Source organism: Muscardinus avellanarius (assembly GCF_963383645.1).
Source record: "Muscardinus avellanarius genome assembly, chromosome: 13".
Taxonomy (NCBI): Eukaryota; Metazoa; Chordata; class Mammalia; order Rodentia; family Gliridae; genus Muscardinus; species Muscardinus avellanarius.
The window spans coordinates 14,404,122-14,428,435 of record NC_137799.1 but is presented as its reverse complement, the minus strand read 5'-3'; the positions used below and the strand labels follow the sequence as shown (position 1 = coordinate 14,428,435).

Here is a 24,314-nt window from a genome sequence, read left to right as displayed (position 1 = left end):
GGTCACCCACACCTGGCGCTCACAGAATGCAGGCCAGGTCTGCCTGCCCCCAAGACCCCCTTCCTGCGGCCCGGCACAGCTGGGGGAGGCACGCATCCTGAGCCTCACCTTGAGATACTTAAGTTGAGTCCCTTCTTTCGGACCCTCAGCTTCTACAAGTGGGAAACGGGCCCACGTTCTCCCCCTTACTATGGAGATACTCAAAATGTGGCCAGAGATGAGTGTACGGAGAGCTTAAGTCACACCCAGCCCAGACAGGCGCACAGCCCCAAGGCTTCACGGCTCAGGGCCCCTGTTCGTCCGCAAGGGGAACCCCAAGTGGCAAGGGCTGTGAGCGGCCCATTCTCTTAACTACTGCCCTCTAGAAAGAGGGCCCCGGAGCCGTAGGACTCAGGGCCTTGGACAGTCAGGGCGTGGGGCCTGCACGCTCCTGGTGCTGCCGGCCCTTGCCCGCCTCCCCCACCCCACACGCAGCCTGTCCAGCACCCACAGCCCGGGAGGGCCTGGGTAGAGCCTGTGCTCCCTGTAATTAAGGCAGCGGGAGGCATGCGGGTGGGGGAGGGGCGAAGCGGGCAGGAGGAGCCTCTGAGCCAGTGCCAGGCCAACCACGTCAGCAGCCGCGGGTGCTCTGGGGCGGCTGGGCAGTGGTGGGCGGCTGGGAGGAACCCCGTGCACTCCCCTATGGGCCGCGCCTGGCCTGGACTCTCTCTCCAGCCTATCTCGGTCTCCATCTCCCTCCTCTTGGTCCTCTCCAACCTGCACCGGAGCCAGGTCTCCCAAAAGTAGGTCGCTGAGGCTCGGCTTCCAGCTTCCGGGCGGTGCCGAGGGTGCAGGAGGTTTCCCCTGGGATGCAGCGTTGCAGAGCCTGGGAAAGGCTGCATGCAGGGCACCCATCCTGCGCTGGAAGGGAGCGCCTTCGATCGGGGCCTGGCGGCTTCCTGGGACAAACCACAGCCCAGGCTGGCACTCCCTGCGGTCTCCAGGCCTCTGCCACCCCGCATCTGCATGCCCCGCCTCCCTCCCAAGCCTGCTCTCTACCCAGTCAGCCGCCTCTCCCAGGCAGCCTTCTGGGATTGGGCTCACACGGAGCCCACGGGACTGACCTGCCTGTATTTTTTTTTTTCTTTTTCTTTTTTTGTGGTACTGGGGATGGAACCCAGGGGCTGTCTATCTCTGGGCTATACTCCCAGACCTATTTTATATTTTGTTTGGAAACAGGGTCTCACTAAGTTTCTGAGAGCCTCACTAAGTAGCCGAGGCTGACTTCGAACCTGCACGATCCTCCTGTCTCACCTTCCCAAGTCCTGGAAGAGTGCGCCACCGCACCAGGCTTGGCCTGTATTTTTTATTTTTTATTTTTGGTGGTACTGGGGGTGGAACCCAGAGGCTTTCTACCTCCGGGATATACTCCCAGACCTTTTATATATTCTATTTGGAAACAGGGTCTCACTAGGTTGCTGAGAGCTTCACTAAGTAGCTGAGGCTGGCTTTGAACCCGTGCAATCCTCCTGTCTCAGCCTCCCAAGCACGGGGATTACAAGCGTGTGCCACCACGCCCGACTTTGGCCTGTATTTTGAGTGGGCTTGCAGGACGGAGGATCACTGCATCAGCGCCCTCCTCTGCCCCTGACACCAAGGCTGTGACCTTCCTGGGGTCCAGGCCTACCCTGAAGGTCACTCTCAAGCTGTGGCCCTGGATGAGCCCCTCGGCCTCTGAACTGCGGCCTCTCTTAGAGGCTCACAGGAGGCACGTGGGTAAACACTTCTGGGGTACTTAGCAAACAGTACCAAGTGTTACCATGGCCTTTCTTATTGAGGCCACAGTCCTCCCAGTGCAGCTCTGCCCTGTCACCTACCCGCTCACACGCTGGCCAGACAGATCTTTCCAAGGACAACTGGGAGTCTGCCATCCTCATGGACCAACCTCAGGGGAGGCTGGGACCCCAGACCATCCCTCTCCAGATCCCCGTGCACTGCGCTCCAGCCACCTGTAGCCTATGTGAGGGGCACTGAGCACGCACGTACTGTTAAGGACACCGCCAGGCGATCGCTCCTCTTCTTTACCTGAAAACTCCACTGCGTCCTTCAGGCCCCTGCTTCAGTGCCCCCTCCTCCAGGCAGCCTCCCCTGAGCCTCTCCCATCCAGGTGAGGCCCCTTCTCGCCGCTCCTGTGGCCCTCGTCTTGCAGCTTACCTGTAAGCCGTTCACCTTCGCCAGGGCCAGACGCCGCGCCAGGCTCCCCGCTGCAGACCCGGCACCGGGCTCGGTGTCTGGCCAGGACTAGATGCTCAAAAAATATTTAGTGAGTAACTTGAATGGATGGATGAGTCAACTGCTGCACCCCCCACGCTGCAGGAAATGTCTGAGAACAGATTTGAGTGGGAGGTTCCAGCAGGGCCTGCTAGGAGCCCCTGGGGTTTGGGCGCTGGGTGGCGAGCAGAGCAGACCCCGTCCCCTCCCAAGAGGGGACCGGCCCCCACCCCTGAAGCTTCCCACAGGCCCCCGGGGCCCCAGAGCTGGCATCCAGATGTTAAGCCCTGTCTCTGTCTTACCTCCTAGCTTTTCCATCTGCACAGCCCGGCCAGATCCCTGCAGCCAGCGTCGCGGGCAGCCAGGACAACCGTCCCCGGCGTCTTCCTATTTTAGACATCTCGCCGCCTCGGTCCCTTCTAATGTTTCCAGCCAGGCTGCGGGGGGAGGAAAAAGAGGTTACTGCTACTTTAAATGTACTGTCTGAAGGCGAGGGCTGGAAAGGGCCTGCTTGCAGGAATACCCAGTCATCTAGTTGGAAAAGCCGCCAGATGGAATACAAAAGGAGAAACCCAGACGCTCATGGAGACAGCCTCGGTTCATAAATCAGGTGGGGCCGGGGGCCGGGGGCCCGCACGCCATGGAGCCCGACTCCTTCCTGGACCAGGACGGCTCCTACGGTAGGTGAGCTGCGCCGGCTAAGTGGTGGAGTTGGGGACCTCAGCCTCGCTCAGGAGGACTTTTCTCTGCTTCAGGAACCAGAGTTGGGGGGGGGGAGGTCAGGCAGCCGGGCACTGTCGGGTGCAGGGACTTTGGGTAGACAGGGGCGCCCCGGGGCGCGAGGCTGAAGGTCCCCTCCGACTGGGCATTGGCAGGGTGGAGGTGAGGGAGACTTTCTTGGCTGCCTGTGTTTTGCTGTTGGCCAAGAAGGAAAGGAAGGAAGTTTGCAGCCCCTGCTGTCTGCCTCTCGCTGTCCCCCAGGCCTGCCTGCTGCTGTGGCGAATTCAATTAGCGAGATCCTGCAGATAAATAGAGATAGAACAGGCAACAGGAACCTACCTTGTAATTAAAGACCAGGGCTCAGGCTGAAAGTGCTCCCCAGCGCACAGGCCCCCTGGCTGCCACTGGAGTGGCCCTGCCCAGCCTCAGGGGCCCCTGGAAGCCCTGGGCAGGGTGTTGGGGAAAAGTTGTTTCGGACGAGCCCAGGGCAGGGATCTGCAGTCTGTAGACCAGTCCCTCCGTGGCAGTTCTGCAGGCTTGGGGCCCCCGGGACGCAGGTCACACAGCTTTTGACTGCTCAGCGGGGCAGGCTGCGGCTGGGGCAGCCAGGATGCCGGGCACACAGTGGCTGGCTCTGGACCACAGGCGGCGGCAGGAGGCCAGGAGTGTGGCCCAAGCTCCGAGGCTGGGCATGGAGCAGCAGGCTTTGGGGCTCATTGAGAGAAAGCCCTGTTAGCTTCGGAATTGGGGGTGCAGTTGAGGGGCATCCTCCCCCTAGCCTGGGTCAAACTTTTAGATGGCTCAGGTCCTCCTGGGACCACTGTCTCTACCACAGAGACAGAGAAAGCAGTGTGTCTCCCTCAGGGCTCCCCTGCTTCAGCTAGGCCTGGCTGCCTGGCAGAGTCAAGCCCCTCACCCCCAGCACCCCTCCCCAACCTGGCAGTGGCCCAGCCCCTTCCCTGGACAGGGACTTGGCTGGGGAGCTGGAGCCATGGCCCGGGGAGCTTGGCCAGGTCCAGCCTGCACACCTGGCTTCTGTGGGCATTCGGGTGGCTGGTCACTGCGCCCCAGCTGACACCCCCACCCAGGTGTCAACTTCTGTGTTGGGGGTGAAAAGAGGAGGAGAAATGGACCTTCTGAAATCCTTGGTGCTTAGGGACCAGAGAGAGGGAAGGGGAAAGGAAAGAAAAGAGAAAGAACAGCTCTTGCCCGGGAGAGCTCTGGCCTGGGGGGAGAACAGGGTGAAGGATGGCGGATGGAGTGGGGGGGGGGAGCTGGCACGGGCAGTTACAGAGGGGCCGGCCTGTGGCTTCCAGAGCTGTCCCTGAAGCTTGGCACGGGGCAAGACACGGCCTGCTTAGGGGGGGGGGGCTCAATCTACAGCCAGGCGAAGCTGCAGCTCCCTCCTATGAGCGTTCAGCAACTCGCCGCCCCAGCTTGCTGTCCTCGGGTTGGCCAGGTAACCCTTGGGCCAGGAGAGGTTGGACACTGAGGCCACCCCCCTCCCCGGCCCTTTCCTGAGGGCCCCATGCACATCAGTCCCTGTCCTAGGAGCCTGCGGTTGGTCTGTCTGCCACAGGCCAGGCAGTGAGGTGTCTGTGATCCAAGAAGTAGGGGAGGCCTGGGGAAGGGTGTGGGGTGCGGTCGATCCCGGCTCTTCTCCGGAGCTGCCCCAGGCCCAGTGGAGAGGACTCGGCCCGTCCAGCCACAGCCCAAGCTGGAGGGGCCAGGCTGGGCCAGGGCCTCGGAGGAAGCAAGTTGCTCCCCTTCTCTGGGCCCTGGTTCCTCATTCACTCATTAATTAATTAATTCATTCATTCATTTATTCAACAAATACCTTCTGGTTCTGGATTTTGGGGTCCAAGAATACGCCAAACCTTGTCTCTGCCTTTATGACATTCCCAGGCCAGTTTGAGAGCTAGGCAAGTGCTCTGGTGGTGGTGGGAGGAGGAGTCGAGGCATTGTGGAGCCTCCAACCCCACCCTGGGAGCTCAGGAAGGCTTCCTGGAGGAGGCGATTTCTCTGAGGAGTTAGATGGTTCCCTCTGTTGACTCAGGGCACCGTGACAGAATACTGTAGACTGAATGGCTTAAACAGCAATGTTAGAAACAGGCATTCTTTCCTCCCAGTCTTGGAGGCTAGAAGGCCAAGATCGGTATTCCGGTGGAAATGGCCACCTTCCCTCTAAGTCTTCCCGTGGCCTTCCCTCTGTCTTCCTATAGGGACACTAATCCTCTGGGGTCGGGGACCACCTCATTGAGCATTAATTATGTCTTAGAGGCCACCTCTAGTACAGCTGCGCCGGATCCTACAGGATCTGGGAAGACACACAAGTCCTTCCCAACGCCCTCCCTCTGAGAACCCTCCCTCCACTGGCTTGGGACAGGCCTAGCTACTGGCTTCCTTCCATTATTTTTTTTTTCCCCAGTCTCTATCCCTGGCCCCTTCTCAGGCTCCTCCTTCCCCCCTGGCTCCTCCCTCCCCCTGCTTGTCCACCTCCCTGCCCCATCAGACTCCTCCTCCCTCCCCACCTCCCTCCTCTCCTCCCTCTCAGAGCTCCAGCCATCTTTCTTATAGTCCCCAAGGCAGTTCTTACCCCAGGCCCTTCACACATGCTGGCTCCTGTACCTGGAACACTCTTTCACTCTGCATTGGGCTAGTTCTTCTCCCTCATCCCAATATCAACTGAAAAGTCACCACCTCCCAGAAGCCATCCCTCGGCCGCGTCCCCCAGTCCATCGAATTAGACCCCTTTCTCTTAGTCCCATGTCCTTCACAGGGCCCGTTGCGGTCTGCACTCTGCATTACCGTGTGTTTAGCCTGTGTGGCCCCAATTCATCTCCAGGCAGAAGGAACTGCAGGTGCGAAGGCCCAGAGGCCAGAGACGCTCTGGAGGCTCTGATGCTTAGGGTTAGAGCGAGGCTCTTGGTCAGGGATTGGCAAGCGAAGGTCCTCGGGGCCTCAGGGCCTCAATGGGGACAGAGTTGGGTGTGGTAGAGCTGAGGCTGGGGCTTTGGGCCCTTCTCCCATCCGCAGAAGATTCTGAACTCAGATTCCATTTAGCGGGTGTGCAGGGCAGGGGCCTAAGGGGCGCGGCCACAGGGCGGTGGGACAGGCACTACTTTTGGCACTGAGGCCCAAGCCTGACCCCACCTGGTCACTGTTATCACCTGGTCAAAATGGATGCGTCTGTGGACCAGCTGGAGCCTGCCCTGCGCTTGCTCTTCACCCTCAGGCATCCTCCCCTCTGGCCTCTGTCCCCATAGCTAGTTGAGGGTGCTGGCCTCTGCCCACAGCGTTCCAGTTCTGACCATCTGAGAGTTTAATCCGACTTGGCTCCCGGCCCCTCTTCCCTCCTCGTGCCCGAGTGTCACCCCAGCCGCGTGTCATGTGTGACCCGCTCAGGCTTGGCTTCCTCCTCTGGCAGATGGGCACACCCAGCCTGCCCGGCCCGCGGCCACCCGGTTGTCTTGGCACCCCAGAGCAGTGGTAACTGCATGTGAGGGTGGACGTGTGTGTGCGTGTGTGCATGCGCGCGCGTGTGTGTGGTTTGTGACTACCATACAGGAGGGAGTTGGGCTCAGACAGGTGTCTGGCATGAGTTCCAGAAGGGCCTGTGGCTTTGGAAAGCCCAGAGGTGGAACAGGTCTCTTGGACCTCAGAACCTTTCATTTTTTTCGACCAGAACTAACCAGGACGTCTGCCCTGGAGTGACTGAGAAGCTAGGAGCGAGGCAGGTGGGTGTGATTCGATAAGCTTTCAAATGCTGCAGGTGTAGCAGCCAGTCCCATTTACTGAGCCCTGCCCGCGCCAGGACCCACGAAACATCTTCTGTGCGTATCATCTGCCTGAATCCTTGAGACGGATCCTGGAGGTTGTCCTGGGCCATTTTCCAGATGCGAAAACCGAGGCTCAGGGGAGTTGAGTGCCTGGCCCAGGGCACATGGTTAAGTGCATGGATCTGAACCCAGGCCAACAGGGGTACACGGCCTGGAGTTAATTGGCTGCACTCTCTGAGAGCCGCCATAGTACCGCCTAGTGCCTCCCCATTTGCTCAAGGAAAACCAGTTCAGGGCTGATCCCGAAGGCTGGCAGGAGCCATCACTCAGCTGGGGATGGCTGGAGGCAGAAGCAGCTGGAACTGGCTGGGGCCAGTCTAAAGAGAGGGCTATTTTGGGCTGGGAGCTGTGGGAGGCCTGATGTCACAGTCCCGGCCCTTCCCTGGAGAGAGGAGGCTGACCTGCCAAAAAGGAGATCAGCCTCGGCTGGTAGCAGATAGAGGCTATTTTTTTTTTTTTTTTTTTTTTTGGTACTGAAGATTGAACCCAGAGCATTCTATTTCTGAGCTATACCTCCAGCCCAATTTTATTTTCAAACAGTCTCCCTAAGTTGCTGAGGTTGGTCTTGAACCTGTGATACTCCTGCCGCAGCCTCCCAAATATTGGGATTATAGGCATGCACCACCACTCCTAGCCCAGGGCACACCATTCCTAAATCTCAAAAATCACAGGGCTGGGGTGTGGCTTAGTGGTAGGGCTCTTGCCTAGCATGTGTGAGGCCCTGAGTTCAGTCCCCAGAACCGCAAAAAATAAATCAGATTGATGTGCCCAGCCACCTGCCTACATTTCCCATTTCATTTCTCCTTACCAACCTGATGAGGCATTATCATTCTGTGCTAGAGATGAGGAAACCAAAGCCGCACAGCTAGCAAAGCCAAGACTCATATAAGTTTGTCCCACCAAGGAACCCATACTTGAAACCTGGCCTGCCAGGCCCCCTCTCTGAGACTGCACCTGTAAGATGGGACATTGGAGGCACTGCTCGGGCCTGACACACCTCTCAGGCCTCCCCCTGGCTCTGCCACTCAGCTAACTCAACAGGCCCCAGGCACAGACCTGGAACTTCATCGAGCCTCAGTTTTCCCATCTGCGGTAAGGTGGGAGTACTATTCTGTCCTGCCTGGGGTGGGGAAGGGATTCCAGAATGTGGGTTCCTTTCATCTTGCCCTGGACCAGGCTGGAGTAGCCATGCAGGAAACTGAAGGGACAGGAGAACCTCACTCCCACGGGAAGCCCTTCCCCGCAGAGGACCTGAGGCAGAGAGGCTGAGACACATCCCGTTTACGGAGCACGTCCTATGTGTGAGCCTGTGCTAAAGAGGAGGGTGCAGTCTGTTTGCTCAGATGAGGCCGGCGGGGCTCCGAGGGCCCCAGGCAACGTGGTGGGGGGCCACTTGTGACTCAAACGCAGGGCTCCCTGACGCCGGTTCTCTTTCCACCACTCTGGGCTTCCTCCAGCCTGGATCTCCTGGTCCCCAGTCCCCAGTCCTGTCCCATGCCCAGGGAGCTTCAGACCTGCTGGCCGCCGGGCCCGGGCCTCTGCACTGGGTGGTAGAAGGTGGACGAGTGATGGATAACCTGCTCCACCCCACAGACGTGGGAAGAGGCTAGGAGAGCGGTCAGCAAAGAGCAGCGAGGCCAGGGAGGGGCTTGAATCATGGCGCCCAGCCTGGGCAGCCAGCTGCACAGGGCCAGGGAGGAGGACGGACCGAGGGGCTGGCTGGAGTGGCCTGTGCTGCAGTCCGATGGGGGCAGAGCCAGGATAAAGCTTGGAGGAGCTGGTACACCCCTGAGAGGGAAGCTTTGAGTGAGAGAGGGGGCAAGTGGCCTGTTCGGGGCCTTCTGTGTGCTTAGGGGAAAAACTTCACTTTCAGTAGCTTTTTGAAGGCTCCCCTGTGAAGGGCCCTCAACTCTTCAAGGCCTGGGCTTTTATTCTGCTGTGCCTCCATGTGAGCTCTGAGCCTGGCCATCGGTAGGTGGACAAATATCTCACAGTGTCCTGGACAGCAGCTATCTGGTTGTGGAATCTGGTGTGGAGCTGATCTTTGTCAAAAGAACCAGTCGCCTGGCCTGATTCCCCTAGGCATTCCTACCACCAAATGCATTATCTTTAACTTTATTCAGTTCCCATTTTATAGGTGGGGAGTCTGAGGCTCTCTGACAGCAGCCTCAGTCCTGTGGGTGGTGGGGCCTGGGTCACACCCAGGTTGTAGGACCACAGCATCAGTCGTACTCAGTCCCAGGAGGCAGGTGGGCCCCTGGCTTCCTCTTGCTGCTGGCCTCCCTGGTTCCTCCTCCTGCTGGCAGGGCATGCCCCGGAATGCTGTGCCCATCCCAGGCCTTCCAGAGCCACAGCTGGACCCCTTTGACTGGGTTCCTCTGAAGAAGTTACCTCTGGAAGAAGGCCCAGGAGGCTGGAGCAAACGGGAAATGGCCCAAGGTATGAGTATGGGTAAGACCAGGGGTCGGGTGCATTAGTGCATTAGCCTGCTCTTTCCTCTGTGTGACTGAAATACCTGACAGGAACAATGTAGAGGAGGAAAGGTTTATGTGGGCTCACGGTTTCAGAGGTTTCGGAGGTTCAGGCCATGGCTGGCCAGCTCCAAGGCAGAAACGTGGCATGGCGACAGGGCACGGTGGAGGAAAACTGCTCTCACCTCGTGGCAGCTGGAAGAGCAAGAGAAGGGACCGTGGACAAATGTAGTCCTTGAGACCACGTGCCCAGGGACCGCCTCCTCCAGCCATGCTCTACCTCTGAAACCTGCTGGGAACCCTGCTTTCAACACATGAGCCTTTGGGGGCCATTCCTGACCCAAACCAGAATGAGGATCTTCCTGTCTATCCCCCATTGCATCATGGGAAGTTAGAAGCCAGAGGGGGAGGAACTGGACCCACTTGAGGTTCATCCTGTCTCTTCAAAGGTCAGTGGCTCCCCCTAACTCCCTAACTCCTAGCCCCCACCTCGGGCCAGGCCCTCTCTCAGATGCCTGGGGAACCACTTCATCTCTTCCTGGGGCTCCCCAGCTCCTCCTGTCCTCTAACTCACCTTCCTAATAAAACCCAACAGAGCCCCCCCACTGTGCCAGGATAAAGTGTAAACTCGTAAACAGGGTTCAAGGCGGTCAGTGGCTGGGCCCATCAGAGGGCACCTCTGCTCTGGTCAAACCATGCCTCCCACTGTCTCCACTCTCAGGGGTTAACTTCTGCCCCATGTACCAGCCTTCCTCTCCTCTCCTGCCCTTGCACTTGCTGTCCCCCCAACCTGGCCAGCCCTGCTCCTCCTGAGGGCTCAGGTCTGGTCACCTCCTCCAGGAAGCCTTCCTGACTGGGCCCCTGCACTTCCTGCTCACCCAGTTCTCCTAATGAGTGAAGTCAGCTTGCTTCCCTGCTCCCTCCACTCCTCCACCCATCCATCTTACGGCTTGGTGACTAAGGAAAGAGACAGGAGGAGCCCCGATCTCTGGCCTGCGTGGCAAGGCTGTGGGTATCCACACTCCAGGGGACCCAGGTGTCAGAGCAGATTCTGAACGGGTGGGGGATGATGTCCCAGGCCTGCTGTGCCTAAAGGGCCATGGGCTGGCCTTCTGTAGAGGAGGCTGTGATGGTCCTTTCAGATGTGACCTTGCCAGGGTGGAGAACAGGAGCTACTTTCCTTCTGAGGCTTGCCGAAGCCTTGGTCCAGTGCCGGCCCGGCTCAGACCCCTCCTGCGGGAAGGAGCCCTGCCAGCCCAGCTGAGGCCCTGACCTCCCCTCCACCTGGCCTGCCGGTTACGTCTTGCCTCTACTCGGACATCTTGTGGACTGTGCCTTCTAGCTCTTTAAAGCGGCAGCCAAATTCCGCCATCCGCTGGTGACTCCACATTGCCCAGCAGAGAAGAGGGGGGTGACAAGGAGCCCTGACCCTCCCCCCAGCAGCTGGGGGTCCTACAGCTCCAGCCTGGGGGATTCTGGGAAAAATAAGATGCAGGCCTAAGGAGGCTGCTGGTCAGACTGACCCAGGAGAGCAGGCAGAGGCAGCGGAGGGGCGGACTCCCGTCCAATCCCGGGATGGCTGGCTGGCAACCCTGGGCCTTCCAGCCGGTGGTGACCTACATCCCCAGGCCTCGTGCGCAGAGCGCCTGTGTCTGCAGAAGCCCGTGCATGAGCACGTGAGGGTGCGGGGCCACACGCCCTCCCCGGCCCCCGTGGACTTAGTGCCAGGCCAGAAGAGCCAGCTCAGGGACTGCGGTCCCTGCCATGGCTGGGTGCCTGTGCCTGCGGCTGGCCCTCCCGGGAAATGGTCTCTTGCTGCCCCGTGCTAAAGGCCGAAAGCTAGGCCTGGAGAGTGGAGGGTGGGGCGCCCCTCAGTGGAGCAGAGGACCCGGGCCACAGCGTGAGGCTGAACAAGGAGGAAGCCCGTGTGTCTGCAGAGGGCACAGGCAGGGCGTCCGACCCCAAAGTCCTGGGGAGCTGGGCCCAGGGACCCTCCGTGGACTGTCAAGAGAGCCATCCTCCTCCCAGAGTTGGGGTGGCAGGGGTCCCTTTCATCCCTGAACAAGGTCCAGAAGCCAGGCAGCTGGGCTGCCGTGGGTGCCCTGCTGAGACCCCCAGCTTTCCTCTGCCAGCTCTGTGGAGGGTGGATGAGCGGGTTGTCCACCCCTCCTGGCCGGAAGCAGAGCAAGACGGGTGGCCCTCCAGTGACTGTCTCTCTGTCGCTATCTCTGCTCTCTCCCTCTGGCTCTCAGTCTCCACCCACCTTTGTATCTCTCTGTCTCAAACTATTTCAGGATGTCTCTGCCTCTGTCGCCTCCTATCTCCATGTCTTCTCTCTCTGTCTTGGTCCATCTCTGTTTGTCAGTCTCCATCTTTTTTTTTTTTTTTTTGGTGGTACTGGGGTTCCTGGAAGCCCCTCTACCTCCGGGCCACACTCCCAGACCTATTTTTTATTTTTGGAAACAGGGTCTCTTAAGCCAGCGCGGCTGACTTCGAACCTGCGCGATCCTCCTGTCTCCGCCTCCCAAGCGCGGGGATTACAAGTGTGCGCCACCACGCCCGGCATCAGTCTCCATCTTTGATTCAGCCTCTGACCCTGTCAAGAGTGGGCACAGGCCGGGCGTGGTGGCACACGCTTATAGTCCCCGCGCTTGGGAGGCAGAGACAGGAGGATCACGCAGGTTTGAAGCCAGCCGCGCACACTGGCTTAGGAGACCCTGTTTCCAAATAAAAATATAAAAATAGGTCTGGGAGTGTAGCCTGGAGGTAGAAGGGCTTCCAGGAACCCCAGTACCACAAAAAAAAAAAAAAAAAAAGAGTGGGCACAGCCCCCTGGGCAGTCGCAGCCCGTGAGGAAGGCCTACTATGTGTGCGCAGGGAGGCCCCTTCCAAACCCACTGGTAACGGTGCCTTGCTCCAGGTCTCACCCCCTCCGCTCGATCTCCTCCCTTCCTCGTCCCTCCAGCCCCCATCCAGCCTCCCTCCTGCTCCCGTCTCTGCTTTCTCCCAGGACCAATGTGCATAAGATGGCATTAGAGAGCATCCGGAGCCTCTGGCAGGGCTTAGCCTCACCTGACAAGGGTGCCCACCGCACCTGGGTGGCAGCAGCCCCAGAACATCCCGAGAGTCCTAACCCTTGCTGGGCTTTGGGAAGATGCCCAGCCTGACCCTAGAGATTGGGATTCAATCAATCTTGAAGCTGTCTGGGACTGAAACACACACACACACGCACGCACACACGCGTACATGCATGCACCACACACATGCATGCGTGCGTGCACGCGCACACACACGCATGCACGCACGCACGCACACACACACCAACTGGTTCTCAGGACGGCCACAGGAACTGGAGGAGTGCTGGGGCGCCTGCCTTCTCTGCTTTTAATTCACGGCGTGCACCTCCTCGGTGACAGTTTTTGCTGGGGTCTAGAGGCCAGGGAAACACCAGGCTGCGTCCCTGTCCCAGGGGGGGCGCTTAGAAGAGGCACCCAAGGTTCTGATGACAGCCCAGGCCCTGGAAGCCTTTGGGGGGGGCGTGCCCAGCTGAGCTAGCTAGAGCTTGGCCTGATTGGGGCAGGAGTGAGCGGGACCAGGGGAAGGGCCTGGAGTTGAGACCCACAGAGCAGCCTCTCTGGGAACTTTGGACAATTCAGCAGGCTGGAGTCCAAATCCAGATGGACAGCGGTGGGATGGAGCCCAGAGAGGTGGGCAGGGCCAGGGCGGAGGCCTAGAATGCTGGGCTCAGGACTTTATTCAGCACCTTGGTGTCCCCTGCATGGTTCTCAAACAGGGCAAGGGCATGTCCTGCTGGGTCTCCCCAGGGATCTTAAGATCCCCAACCCCACTTTCATGCGACATACCTAACCCCTTCACCTTCACCCAACACATCTAAGCATCTAACGTCTAACCCTCCCCCTCCCCCAGCCAGCTTCGTGCCTCTAGGAGGTCCAAGCAGCTGGAATCCCAGGCCAGCCGCATTCACCAGACCTGCTCAGCCTCCCGTGTCCTGGGTGGTGGCCTTGGAGGTCTTAAGCGTCATCGGCAGCCCAGGGTACTCTCAGCTTTTGCCGGGGGTGGGGGGGTGGGGGGGGTGTCCCCAATCCTTGTCCTTTTGCAACCTGAGCAGCTAAACAAGTGGACTGGGGAAGGGAAAGTGCAGGAGCTCACAGAACTACCCCCGGAGCGCTGAATCCCAGCATACAGGGGAGGAACTGAGACAGAGGGCTGCAGCCATTGCCCACAGTGGTTCTGGTAGGAAGTGGCAGATCTGGGGTTCACACCTGGCCCTCCTGGCTCCAAAGCCCATGTGCTTCCCACTGTGCCATTACCCGGAATCTTCACCGAGTACCCCTCGTGACTAGGCCCACTCCAGGGAAGGACCCTGTGGGGCCACAAGGGGGCTGGGGTCTCTCCCATCCTTCGTGGGGTGAACATAGCTGGTGCTAATTAATGGACTGGGGAATTCTGGGAGCGGGCAGCTGGAGCTGCCTCGACCAGCAGAAGGGGTGGAGAGAAATGGGAGTTAGCTCCGTGGAGCGCTGGAGGAGGATGCCCAGCTAGGGAGCAAGCCTCAGCCTGGTGCTGGGCTGGGAATGAGGTTCTCAGCCTGAAGCAAGCGCGGGAGGCCTCAGGGCTGGGTGGCCCAAGGGAGCCGTGGGTGCTAAGGGGCTCTATTCTGGAGCAGTGGCTCTCAACCTGCAACTTCTGGTACTTAGGGCCTGGTGACTCTGGTAGTGATGGTGGTGTGTGTGGGGGGTGTAGGGTATCTAGCAGCGTCCCTGGTCTCTACCCACTAGATACCAGATGTGATCGGCAAAAAAATATGCCAAACATTGCCAGGTATTGGGAGGCAAAAATACCCCCAATTAAGAGCTGCTGTCTGCCAGGCAAGGGGATGCGGTGACCCACACCCGTCCTCTCAGCTACTCTGGAGGCTGAAGGAGGAGGACTGCAAGCTCAAGGCAGGTCTGGGCACTCAGCGAGACCCTGTTTCAAAATAAAATAAAGTGCTGGGAATGTAGCTCAGGGGTTGACTGCTTGCCTGGCATGCATGAGGCCTGGGTTTAAATCCTCAGTAATGCCAAAGAGAGGAGAGAGAGAGAGAGAGAGAGAGAGAGAGAGAGAGAGAGAGAGAGGAAGAGAGAAAGAAAGAGAAAGAGGAGCCCTGTCTTGCAGTATCCAGGTGCACTGGACAGGGTTTGCGCAGGGGGGGCAGGGTCCACGCTGCAGCCAGGCGGCCTGAGCTCCAGCCCTCCATGCCAGCGCCTCAGCCCCCTCTGCTGACCCGGGGCTCATTAAGTGCAGGGAAAACTCAGCCAGCAGCCGGTGCAGGGCACGGCCAGGGCTGAGGGCCAACCCGGATGGAACAAAAGCACTTGTGTTTGGGGAGAGGACCACCCTGGGGCTGGGGTGAGACAGTCAGCCCCCAGGGGCTGCAGGGCTGGGGAGGGTGCCTGCGAGAGGCAGATGGGAGGGGCCAGGAGTCACCCTTCCCTTGAGCTTCAGGTCACAGCAAGCCCTTTTGGGCAGAGGATGATGAAACCTAAGCCCCCAGCTGGCCCTGGGGGAGATGCCGGCTCAAACTCCTCCTGCAGTCCAGGGCCAGAGGTCAGGGGCTGCCTTCCAGGCTTAGGGTCGGCCAGGGTGCGAGGAAGAGCAGGCAGCCCAGGGCCCCTCCCTGTCCGTGTGCTGGGTCTCAGAGGGAACCTGCGGCTTGCACTGTGGTGAGCTTCTAAACACTGGTCCCACCTCCCCCGCTCAAAACCCCCTATGGTTCCCCTAAACCTCAGAAAACATTTCCTAGCTCACTGACTCCAGGGGTACTTTATCACTGAGCTACAGCCCCACCCATTATATATTATATTTACTATATATATATATATATATATATATATATATATATATATATATATTTTTTTTTTTTTTTTGGTGTGGTACTGGGGATTGAACCCAGAGGCATTCTACCTCCAAGCTGGGACCCCAGCCCTATTTTTTATCCTTTATTTTGAAACAGGGTCTCACTAAGTTGCAGAGGATCTCACTAAGTAGCTGAGGCTGGCCGTGAATCTGCGATCCTCCTGTCTCAGCCTCCCAAGCACTGGGATTACAAGCATGTTCCACCATGCCTGGCATATTATATTAATTATATTATTTTATATTATAATTTTTTACAGTACTGGGGATTGAACCCAGGGGCATTCTACCTCCAGGTTATACCCCCCAGCCCTATTTTTTCTTTATTTTGAAACAGTCTCATTAAGTTGCGGAGGTCCTCTCTAAGTAGCTGAGGCTGGCTATGAACCTTTGATCTTCCTGTCTCAGCCTCCCAAGTCCTGGGATTACAAGCATGTGCCACCACGCCAGCTATATTAAATTATTTTATTTTTTGTACTAGGGATTGAACCTAGGGGTGTTCTTCCTCTGAGCTACATCCCCCAGCCCCTTTTATTTTTTGAGACAGGGTCTCTCTAAGTTGCTAAAGGCCTCTCTAAATTGCTGAGGCTAAGGCGGGCATGTGGCACACGCTTGTAATCCCCTTGCTTGGGAGGCGAGACAGGAGGATTGCACAGGTTTGAAGCCAGCCTCAGCTACTTAGTGAGGCTCTCAGAAACTTAGTGAGACCCTGTTTCCAAATAATAAAAATACAAAATAGGCTTGGGAGTATAGCCTGGAGGTAGAAAGTCTCTGGGTTCCACCCCCAGTACCACCCCAAAAATTAATTAAATAAATAAATAAAATAAAATAAATTGCTAAGGCTGGCCTTAAACCTGTGGTCCTCTTATCTCAGCCTTCCAAGTACTGGAATTATAGGCCTGTGCCATCAGACCCAGCTCTTTTGACTCTATTTTGAACTAGGGTTTCGCTAAGTTGCTGAGGCTGACCTCCAACTTTTGATATTTCTGCCAGCCTCCCAAGTTGCCGGGATTATAGGCATGTGCCACCCCACCTGGCCATCCCTCAGTTCTTGAATGGCCCCTCAGAGGCCATTGGCAACATGATGCCTGTGTCCCAGGTGACTTACCTCACTCCACCTGCAAATGGCCACCTGCTAATGTCCAGTCCACGCATCAGCCAGACAGAGTGGCCAATGACTCCTTAAACACCTGTTTTTCTGCAGCTGTCTTCTGGGCCTAAACATCTGTCCCCTCCATGCCCACCACTGCCCACCATCCCAGCCCTCGAGACTCAGTGCCCAGGGCCAGGGTGAGGCCAGTCACCTCAGGTGCGGTTGTGTGTACTTGTCTCTTGTCACCGAAAGCGGTGAACTGGAGCCTTGTTTGGAGGGTACAAAGTGTGGCTTTAGAAACAGGAGGAGCATAAAGAGAGAAAGCAAACAGGCAGGGGCTGGGAAAGGGGCCCGTCCTGGCCTAGAGCCAGGCGCGGGGCTGGCTGACCCTGCAGCCCAAGTACTGTTGCCCCAGCGGCCGCGACTCCAGCCAGCTGGCCCGGCTGCCAGGCCCCTCTAGAATGTGGTCTCGATCTGCCAACGAGGCAGGGCAGGTGCTCAGGGGCTGGGTTGGGTCCCGGGTGGGCACTTAGCACCCCTCCCAGCACTGCAGGCCCCTGGCTCTAGGAGACCCATCTGCTTTCCAGCAGGATCCAAGGACATGCATGGGATGGCTGTGTAGGAAAGACCCTGTTCCCTAGCCCACCTTTAGCCCGAGCAGTTCTCTGCCGTCCATATAAGAATGGATTTGTCTGAAGTTTTTTTTTTGTTGGTTTTTTTTTTTTTTTTTTTTTTTGTGGTACTGGGGATGGAACCCAGGAGCCTTCTACCTCCAAGCTACACTCTCAGACCTATTTTATAATTAATTAATTAATTTATTTATTTATTTATTTTGTGGTTCTGGGGTTCCTGGAAGCCCTTCTAACTTAGGGCTACACTCCCAGACCTATTTTTATATTATTTTTTTATTTGGAACAGGGTCTCTTAAGCCAGAGTGGCTGGCTTCAAACCTGCGCGATCCTCCTGTCTCCGCCTCCCAAGCGCGTGGATTACAAGCATGAGCCACCTCGCCCGGCTTTCTTTTTTAGTTTTTGAAACAGGGTCTCACTGAGTTGCGCAGGTTACTAAGTAGCTGAGGCTGTCCATGAACTCTGATCCTCCGGTCTCAGCTTCCCGAATGCCGGGATTACAAGCGTGCGCCACCACGCACGGCCTGTCTGAAGTTTTTTCATAACAGACAAGGGTTCTGTGGTTCGATTGCTTTGAAGAGCACTGGTCAGCCGGGCGTGGTGGCGCATGCCTGCAATCCCAGCACTTGGGAGTCTGAGGATCGCACAGGTTCAAAGCCAGCGTCAGGTACTTAGTGAGGCTCTCAGCAACGCAGTGAGACCCTGTTTCCAAATAAAGTATATAAAAAAAAATTGGTCTGGGAGTTAGAACAGCCCCTGGGTTCCACCCCCAGGACCAAAAGAAAAAAAAAAAAAAAAGCACTGGTCTTCGTTGGATGTGGTGACACACGCCTGTGATCCCAGTGCTTGGGAGGCAAGGACAGGAGGATGGCAGGTTCAAAGCCAGCCTCAGCAACTTATCCAGACTCTCAGCAACCTAGTGAGACCCTGTTTCCAAATAAAATAGGGCTGGGGCTGGAGCTTGGAGGTAGAATGTACAATCCCTAGTACTACCACCAAAAATAAAATAAAAGAAAAAGAGTACTGGTTTTTCTCACTGCCCTCTCTTAAAAGCTGAGCAGAGTCCTAGGGAGGTGCAGGTGTGGCCCCCTGTCCCTAGGGCCCAAGGAGGACAGAGTGCCAGGCACACCTTCTCCCTGGCCCTTCCTGCGGAACCAGGCAGCCCTCTGCTGAAAGCATAAACAAATGAGTGAATGGATAGGAATCTGAAAGTAGGTTTTGTTTGGCGACTGTGGGATGACAAGGGACGCTTGGTTTCTGGGGCAGGGGCGGGGGCGGGGAGGAGGAACTGCCCCAAAGCTCCAGCAAAAGCGGGAACAGATTGGGGCCGCTGGTCACATGCTTCTGGGTTAATCACCTCATCCCCGGCCTTTGCCAAACAGGTCAAGAGATACTTGGAGGATTTCTCAGCTTTTTGGTTTAGAATCGGAACTGCAGAGTCCCAGTGCCTCACCTTCCCCGCTGAGATGCCCTCGGCAAATCCAGCCCTCTTAAGATGCAGTTTCTTCCTTAATTAAATGAAACTAATGATGCTCCCAGCCCAGAGTCATTGCACGGGGTAAAGGAGAGTGCCGAGGGCCCGGCAATTCCCTGTGGGCTCAGGAGTTTTCCTTGCCCGTGGCTTTGGGAAAGGTTCAAATCGCAGCTACACCCCTTACGAGCGGAGTGACCTGAGGCAAGTTTTTTAGCTTCTCTGCCTCAGTTTCCTCGCCAGGGAGAGACCCCAGAAATGGGATTAAAGAATGCATAAAGCCTGGTGTGATGGCACATGCCTGTAATCTTAATACTTGGGAGGTCGAGACAGGAGGATTGAAGGAAGGTTTGAGGTCAGCTTCGGCAACTTTGTGAGACCCTGCTTCAAAATAAAAAATAAAAAAGGCTAGTGGTGGGAGGATAGCTCAGGGCAGAATGTCCCTGGGTTCCTAACATAAAAGAACGAGATAATGAATGGATGCAAAAGAAAAAAAAGAAAAAGAAAAAAGAAAAAAAAAGAATCAGCGTTCTTTAGGGAAGGCCTGATGGATCGAACTTGGCCCAGAGGTTCCTGTTGGCCAGGAGCGCACCCTGGCTCGGCGCCTGGGCCTCTGCTGCATTTTTCTGCAAATGCAGAGGGAGGCAGGATCCATTTCGCCCCGAGATGGCTCTGGGTGATAGAGAAGTAACTTCAGCCTCCTTGAATTGATCCTTCTCTCCAGAACGCGTAACAAACCTGGAAATTGGAATTGCCCCGAAGCTGATTATTCTGGGGAGGGCGCCTCCTGGCATGAAAACTAAATTAGATCAAGCTACCTCTGTTATTAGCAAAATAATTCCCTCCGATTACTGAATGCAGCCGTGAATCCTCATGGCAGATGAGCTTCAGGTGACTTACTGGAGACAAGTAACTGTGTGAAAATCACAGGCTCATCTAATCGCTTCTCTGTAGCTTTGCAGTCGGGTAATTATGCTAATGGCTCTGAGAAATCGCCTTCTGTGGTCTGGGATGTGGGGGGACTTGAGACAGAAACGTGTGTGTGGCAGACACTGCCTGCTTCCAGCCAGAGAGACTGCACCGTGTTTGGTTCCCAAAGGGGCCCTATTGGGGGAGCTAGTTGTGCCTGCTGTTAACTGCGGGGAGACCCATTAGGCGGGTGCAATGGTAGAGGCTTCGTTTTTCATCTTTTTTTAGGGCATTGGATTCCCCCAAGTTCCACTGTTGGGCCTGGTAATTCTCAGAAGCAAGGTGAACTGGAAGAACACAAGACCCCGGAGCCAGCTCAAGCCTACAAATGTGCATCTGTGTCTCTGGGTGCCAGCCGGGGTGTGGGTGGACACAGGCGGAGGAGCGCCCACATTTAAGAGTGTGTCGAGGCCGGGCGTGGTGGCGCACACTTGTAATCCCCGCGCTTGGGAGACAGAGACAGGAGGATTGCGCAGGTTCGAAGCCAGCCTCAGCTACTTAGTGAGGCTCTTAGCAACTTAGTGAGACCCTGTTTCCAAATAAAGTATAAAAAAGAAAAGTCTTGGAGTATAGCCCAGAGGAAGAGAAGCATGCACCATTGTGCCCAGCTACCGGGATAGTGATTTTTTGTCTTTCTTTCTTTCTTTCTTTCTTTCGTTTGTTGCGGGTCTGGGGATAGAACCCAGGGGCATTTGACCTCTGAGCTACACCCCCTGCCCTATTTTTTATTCTTTATTTTGAAACTGGGTCTCACTGAGTTGCAGAGGGCCTCAGTAAGTAGCTGAGGCTGTCCGCGAACCGCGATCCTCCAGTCTCAGCCTCCCAAATGCTGGGATTACAAACGTGCGCCACCACGCCCGGCTTGGTACATTCTTATGCAACTGCTTTATTATCTATCCTTCCTCTGAGCAGCCAACCTTGCTTCGTTCTACCTGCAAAGGAAAAAAAAAAAAAGTTAGGACCAAAATTCCCTTTACTTTCCAGCCCCATCTCTACCCTAAAATTTCTCCGATTTCTGCTCTCGGGATGAGGCCTCTGTACCTCTTTGGGACCTTCTCTGCCCCCCTGGGTGCCACTCACCTCTCTCACTAGCATTTCCAAGTTCCATTTCCTGCTAGGTCATCTCTCCCACCATGCCCTGGCCAGGTGGTGCCCTCCTCCCTGTCACCAGGTGGGCCGGGGGAAGCAGCCTCTGAGACGTGCGGGGAGCAGGAGGCTCACTGGGGTCTGCTCTGGGCTCTGCTCCCGTGAGGGAGGGGTGGAGTAGGGACGGCAGTGTTAGCGGAGGTGGAGGTCTCGGCCTCCCTGAGCAGTGCGGGGACCATGGAGGAGGGTGTCCGGAGCTGGGATGTCCCTGCAGAGTTTTCCTGGGTAGCACGAAGGGACCAGATCTTTCTGTTTACAGGCTGGTCGGCCACTGGATGGTGGACGCCCCCGGAAGTGGGTGTTGCCTCTTGTGAGAAGGCCCTCTTCACCAGAGGTAACCCCAAAGAGCTGACAGCAGCCTCCTCACGCCTGCAAGGGTGGGATCTTCTTGCTAGAAGGGAGACTGAGGCTGGTGCTATGGTGTACCCCTGTAATCCCTGTAACTTGGGAGGCTGAGCCTGGATGATTGCAGGTTTGAGGCCAATTTCGTGAGGCCTTGTTTCAAAATAAAAAAGGCTGGGAGTGTAGCTCGGAGATAGGACACCCTAGATTAAATTTGTAGTAACACCCACACACACACCCCCACAACACACACACGTACACACACTCACATGGAGCCCTGTGAATGATGCCTGACTAATCCCAAGCACACCCTGCCTTTCTGGCCCATGCCTGTCTTCCTTCTCTGCCTGGCTGTCTTCTCTCCCCTCCTGAAGGACATCCCCCAAGGTCATGTCCTCAGAAGCCTTTCCAGAAGCCACCCCTCCCAGACTGGCTGGCATTGGGGTCCCAAGCCACCACCTATGTCCTGGCCATTACCAGCTACATCCAGCAGCACCTGGGAATATCCCCCAAGTGGGCCACAGGGCAGGCACCCAGGGGTGCCCCACAGGCCTGTCTCTTCCCCTGCACCTGGGAGCCACTCACTGTTCTATTTACCTGTGTCCCCAGCCCCCAGCCCTGAGCCCCACACTGACTCAGGCACCTAGAGAATCCACAGACAGCAGGGTGGGTGTGAGGAACGCAGGGAGGAGTCATAGCATGGGGACAGGGCACACCTCCTTCACCTAGGCCCCCCAGGGAAGGGCCCCTCTCCTGGCCAGGGCCCCTCCCTGCCAAGTATCTGACCCAGATACAGTCCGGCCCATCTGCCCTTCAATTCTCAAACTCCTCCGAGCCCGAAAAAAAGTTTGTCTCTTTCTACTAATTCTCCCTCTGACCATCTTGCCCTGCGTGAGAGCTGGGAGAGAGCGTCCCTGTCCTCTGGTGCCTACTCCCTCTCCTCCATTCAAGTCGTCCAGCTTGGGGATCCCTGTGGGCCTGGGTCTCCCTGGACCATACTTCCTCCATTGATGTGGGTTTGTTTGCTTGTTTCTTTGATATGTGGATTGAACCCACAAGCTTAACCCTCAGCCCTCTGTAAATTTTTTTAAATTTTTTATTATAATTATTATTTTTAAATTTTGAAGCAGGGTCTTGCCAGGTTGCTGAGGGCCATCAATGGAGGTATGCTAACTTGCTGAGGCTGTGATCCTCTAGTCTCCCCCTCCCAAGTGCTGGGATCACAGGTGTCCACCACCAGGCCCAGGTGGTGGATGAGCTTTTGAATTTCACTTCTGTCGTCCAGGAAGGGCCTGCCACCCCCATAAAAGATTGCGTTATGGGTTAGTTTACACCACCATAAAACACAGTGTACATGATGGGATGGTGTGGTACCATGGTTACAAAGCCCAGGGTTTTATTTCTTTATTTATTTTTCTCTACTGGGGATGGAACCAAGAGATATTCTACCTCTGAGCTACACCCCCTAACCCTATTTTTTATTCTTTATTTTGTAACCGGGCCTCACTTAGTTGCAGAGGGCCTCACAAAATAGCTGAGGCTGTGTGTGAACTGCGATCCTCTGGTCTCGGCCTCCCGAATGCTAGGATTACAAGCGTGAGCCATCACGCCTGGCTAACGCCCAGGGTTTAGAATGCAACAGACACACACGGGTTTGAGTGTATGTCTATGCCTTTAAAGACTGTGTAATCTTGTTCAAGTTGGTTACACTCTCTGAGCCTGTTTCCTCATAGGTCAAGAGGAATTAGAGAATTCTAATAGAACCTTAGAATTATCTAGAACTATCTAGAACCCATCAGAATTATCTAGAAACTTCTCAGAGGTGGTTGTGAGAGTTAAGTGATAGAACATACACAACACTTGGTAAAGCATTCCCACGCGTGTTCGTATGGATGGATGTGTCTGTAGAAGTTTCTGGCAACCAGCAGCATCTACCAGTGGTAAGCAGAGGTCATCAATGGAGGTGTGCAAGCAGGTGTGGATTCGCTCACTCATTCAACAAACATCCACTGAGCACCGAGTTTGTGTTGGGGCCCCTCACTAGGGGCGGGACCCTAGGCAACCGTGAGCAAAGCCAGGCGTGACCCTCGCACTCCAGGCAGGACGAGACACATTCATCTAGTGACTACACAGGCATGATAAGCAATCAACGGATTAGCAAGGTGGGGGAGAGCGAGAGGGCCATGGACAGAGGACGGCGTCCCGGGAGGGGAAGCTGGCGCACAAGGGCCCGGTGTGACGTGGGAAGGAGTGTGGCTTATTTGAAGACCTGGAAGTTGGCGGAGTGGCCACCATTGAGGGAGAGGATGAAATGAGGCTAGAGGGGACAGGGGGCAGGCGCAGGGCCTGGTAGGGCCACATGAAGGCGAAAGAAGCCCTTGGAAATTTTGAAACTGCCGTGCCTGGCAGCGCACACTTGAAATCCTAGGACTTGGGAGGCTGAGTCAGGAGGATCGCTGGTTCTCAGCCAGCCTCAGCAACGTGTGAGGCCCTCCACAACTTAGTGAGACCCTGTTTTAAAATAAAGAATAAAATAGGGTTGGGGGTGGATCTCAGAGATAGAATGCCTCTGGGTTCCATCCCCAGTACCCCCCCCCCCCACACACACAATAAATAAAATAAAATTCTGAAACTGGGGTAGGAGCAATGTCATTGAAAACCTCCTGAGGAGAACCAAGTATGGGGACCACGGGGAGAGACGAGGCGGATGCAGGAATCAGCTCAGAGCCGGGGAGATCCCAGCCAGAGACCCCATGCTGGCGCTGGACAGGAAACGCACACGTGAGCATCCTTGGGGCGGCGGCGGCAGCCAAGGGCTCCAGGAGGCGGAGGCTGCGGTGGGGAGAGTGGAGGAGCAGGCCCTGACAGCCCTCACCCCAGCTTTCCCAGCCAGTGGTGTAAGATGACCTCGCCAAGGGGCAGGAAAACTGGGGTACATAGCAAGACGGAAGGGATCAGGAGCTTCCACGTGGAAGTATCGCCTGGGCGGCAGGCGGGAGGAAGACGGAACGGGATCCTTTGGTGTCCCCACCGAGGATGCCTTAGGTAGCCTTCCTCAGAGCCTTTAGGAAAGACGGCAGATCTGGGCGTGTGGTTCTCACCCGTAATACCAGTACTTGGGAGGCCGAGACAGGATGATCGCAGGTTTGAGGTCAGCTTTGGGCCCTTAGCTGAGACCCTCAGCAACTTAGTGAGGCCCTACTTCAAAATATAAAAATAAAAAGCCGGGCGTGGTGGCGCACGCTTGTAATCCCAGCATTTGGGAGGCTGAGACCTGGAGGATTGCGGTTCGCGGACAGCCTCAGCTACTTAGTGAGGCCCTCTGCAACTCAGTGAGACCCGGTTTCAAAATAAAGAATAAAAAATAGGGCAGGGGGTGTAGCTTGGAGGTCGAATGCCCCTGGGTTCCATCCCCAGACCTAAAAAAAAATATATATATAAAGGTCTGCGGGGGTGTAACTCTGAGGT

The 24,314-nt window shown here is 56.4% G+C and overlaps 1 protein-coding gene across 1 annotated transcript in view; it reads left to right on the top strand.

Annotated features, from left to right (window-relative positions):
• Positions 1 to 2,890: 2,890 nt before the first annotated feature.
• Positions 2,891 to 24,314, top strand: part of DAB2IP (DAB2 interacting protein) — a gene marked incomplete at both ends in the record, with an annotated part of 197,698 nt that continues 176,274 nt past the window's right edge. The window contains one exon of the mRNA XM_080708713.1: positions 2,891 to 2,930. Coding sequence (XP_080564839.1) covers positions 2,891 to 2,930 — 40 coding nt within the window. The remainder of the gene's footprint in view (positions 2,931 to 24,314) is intronic.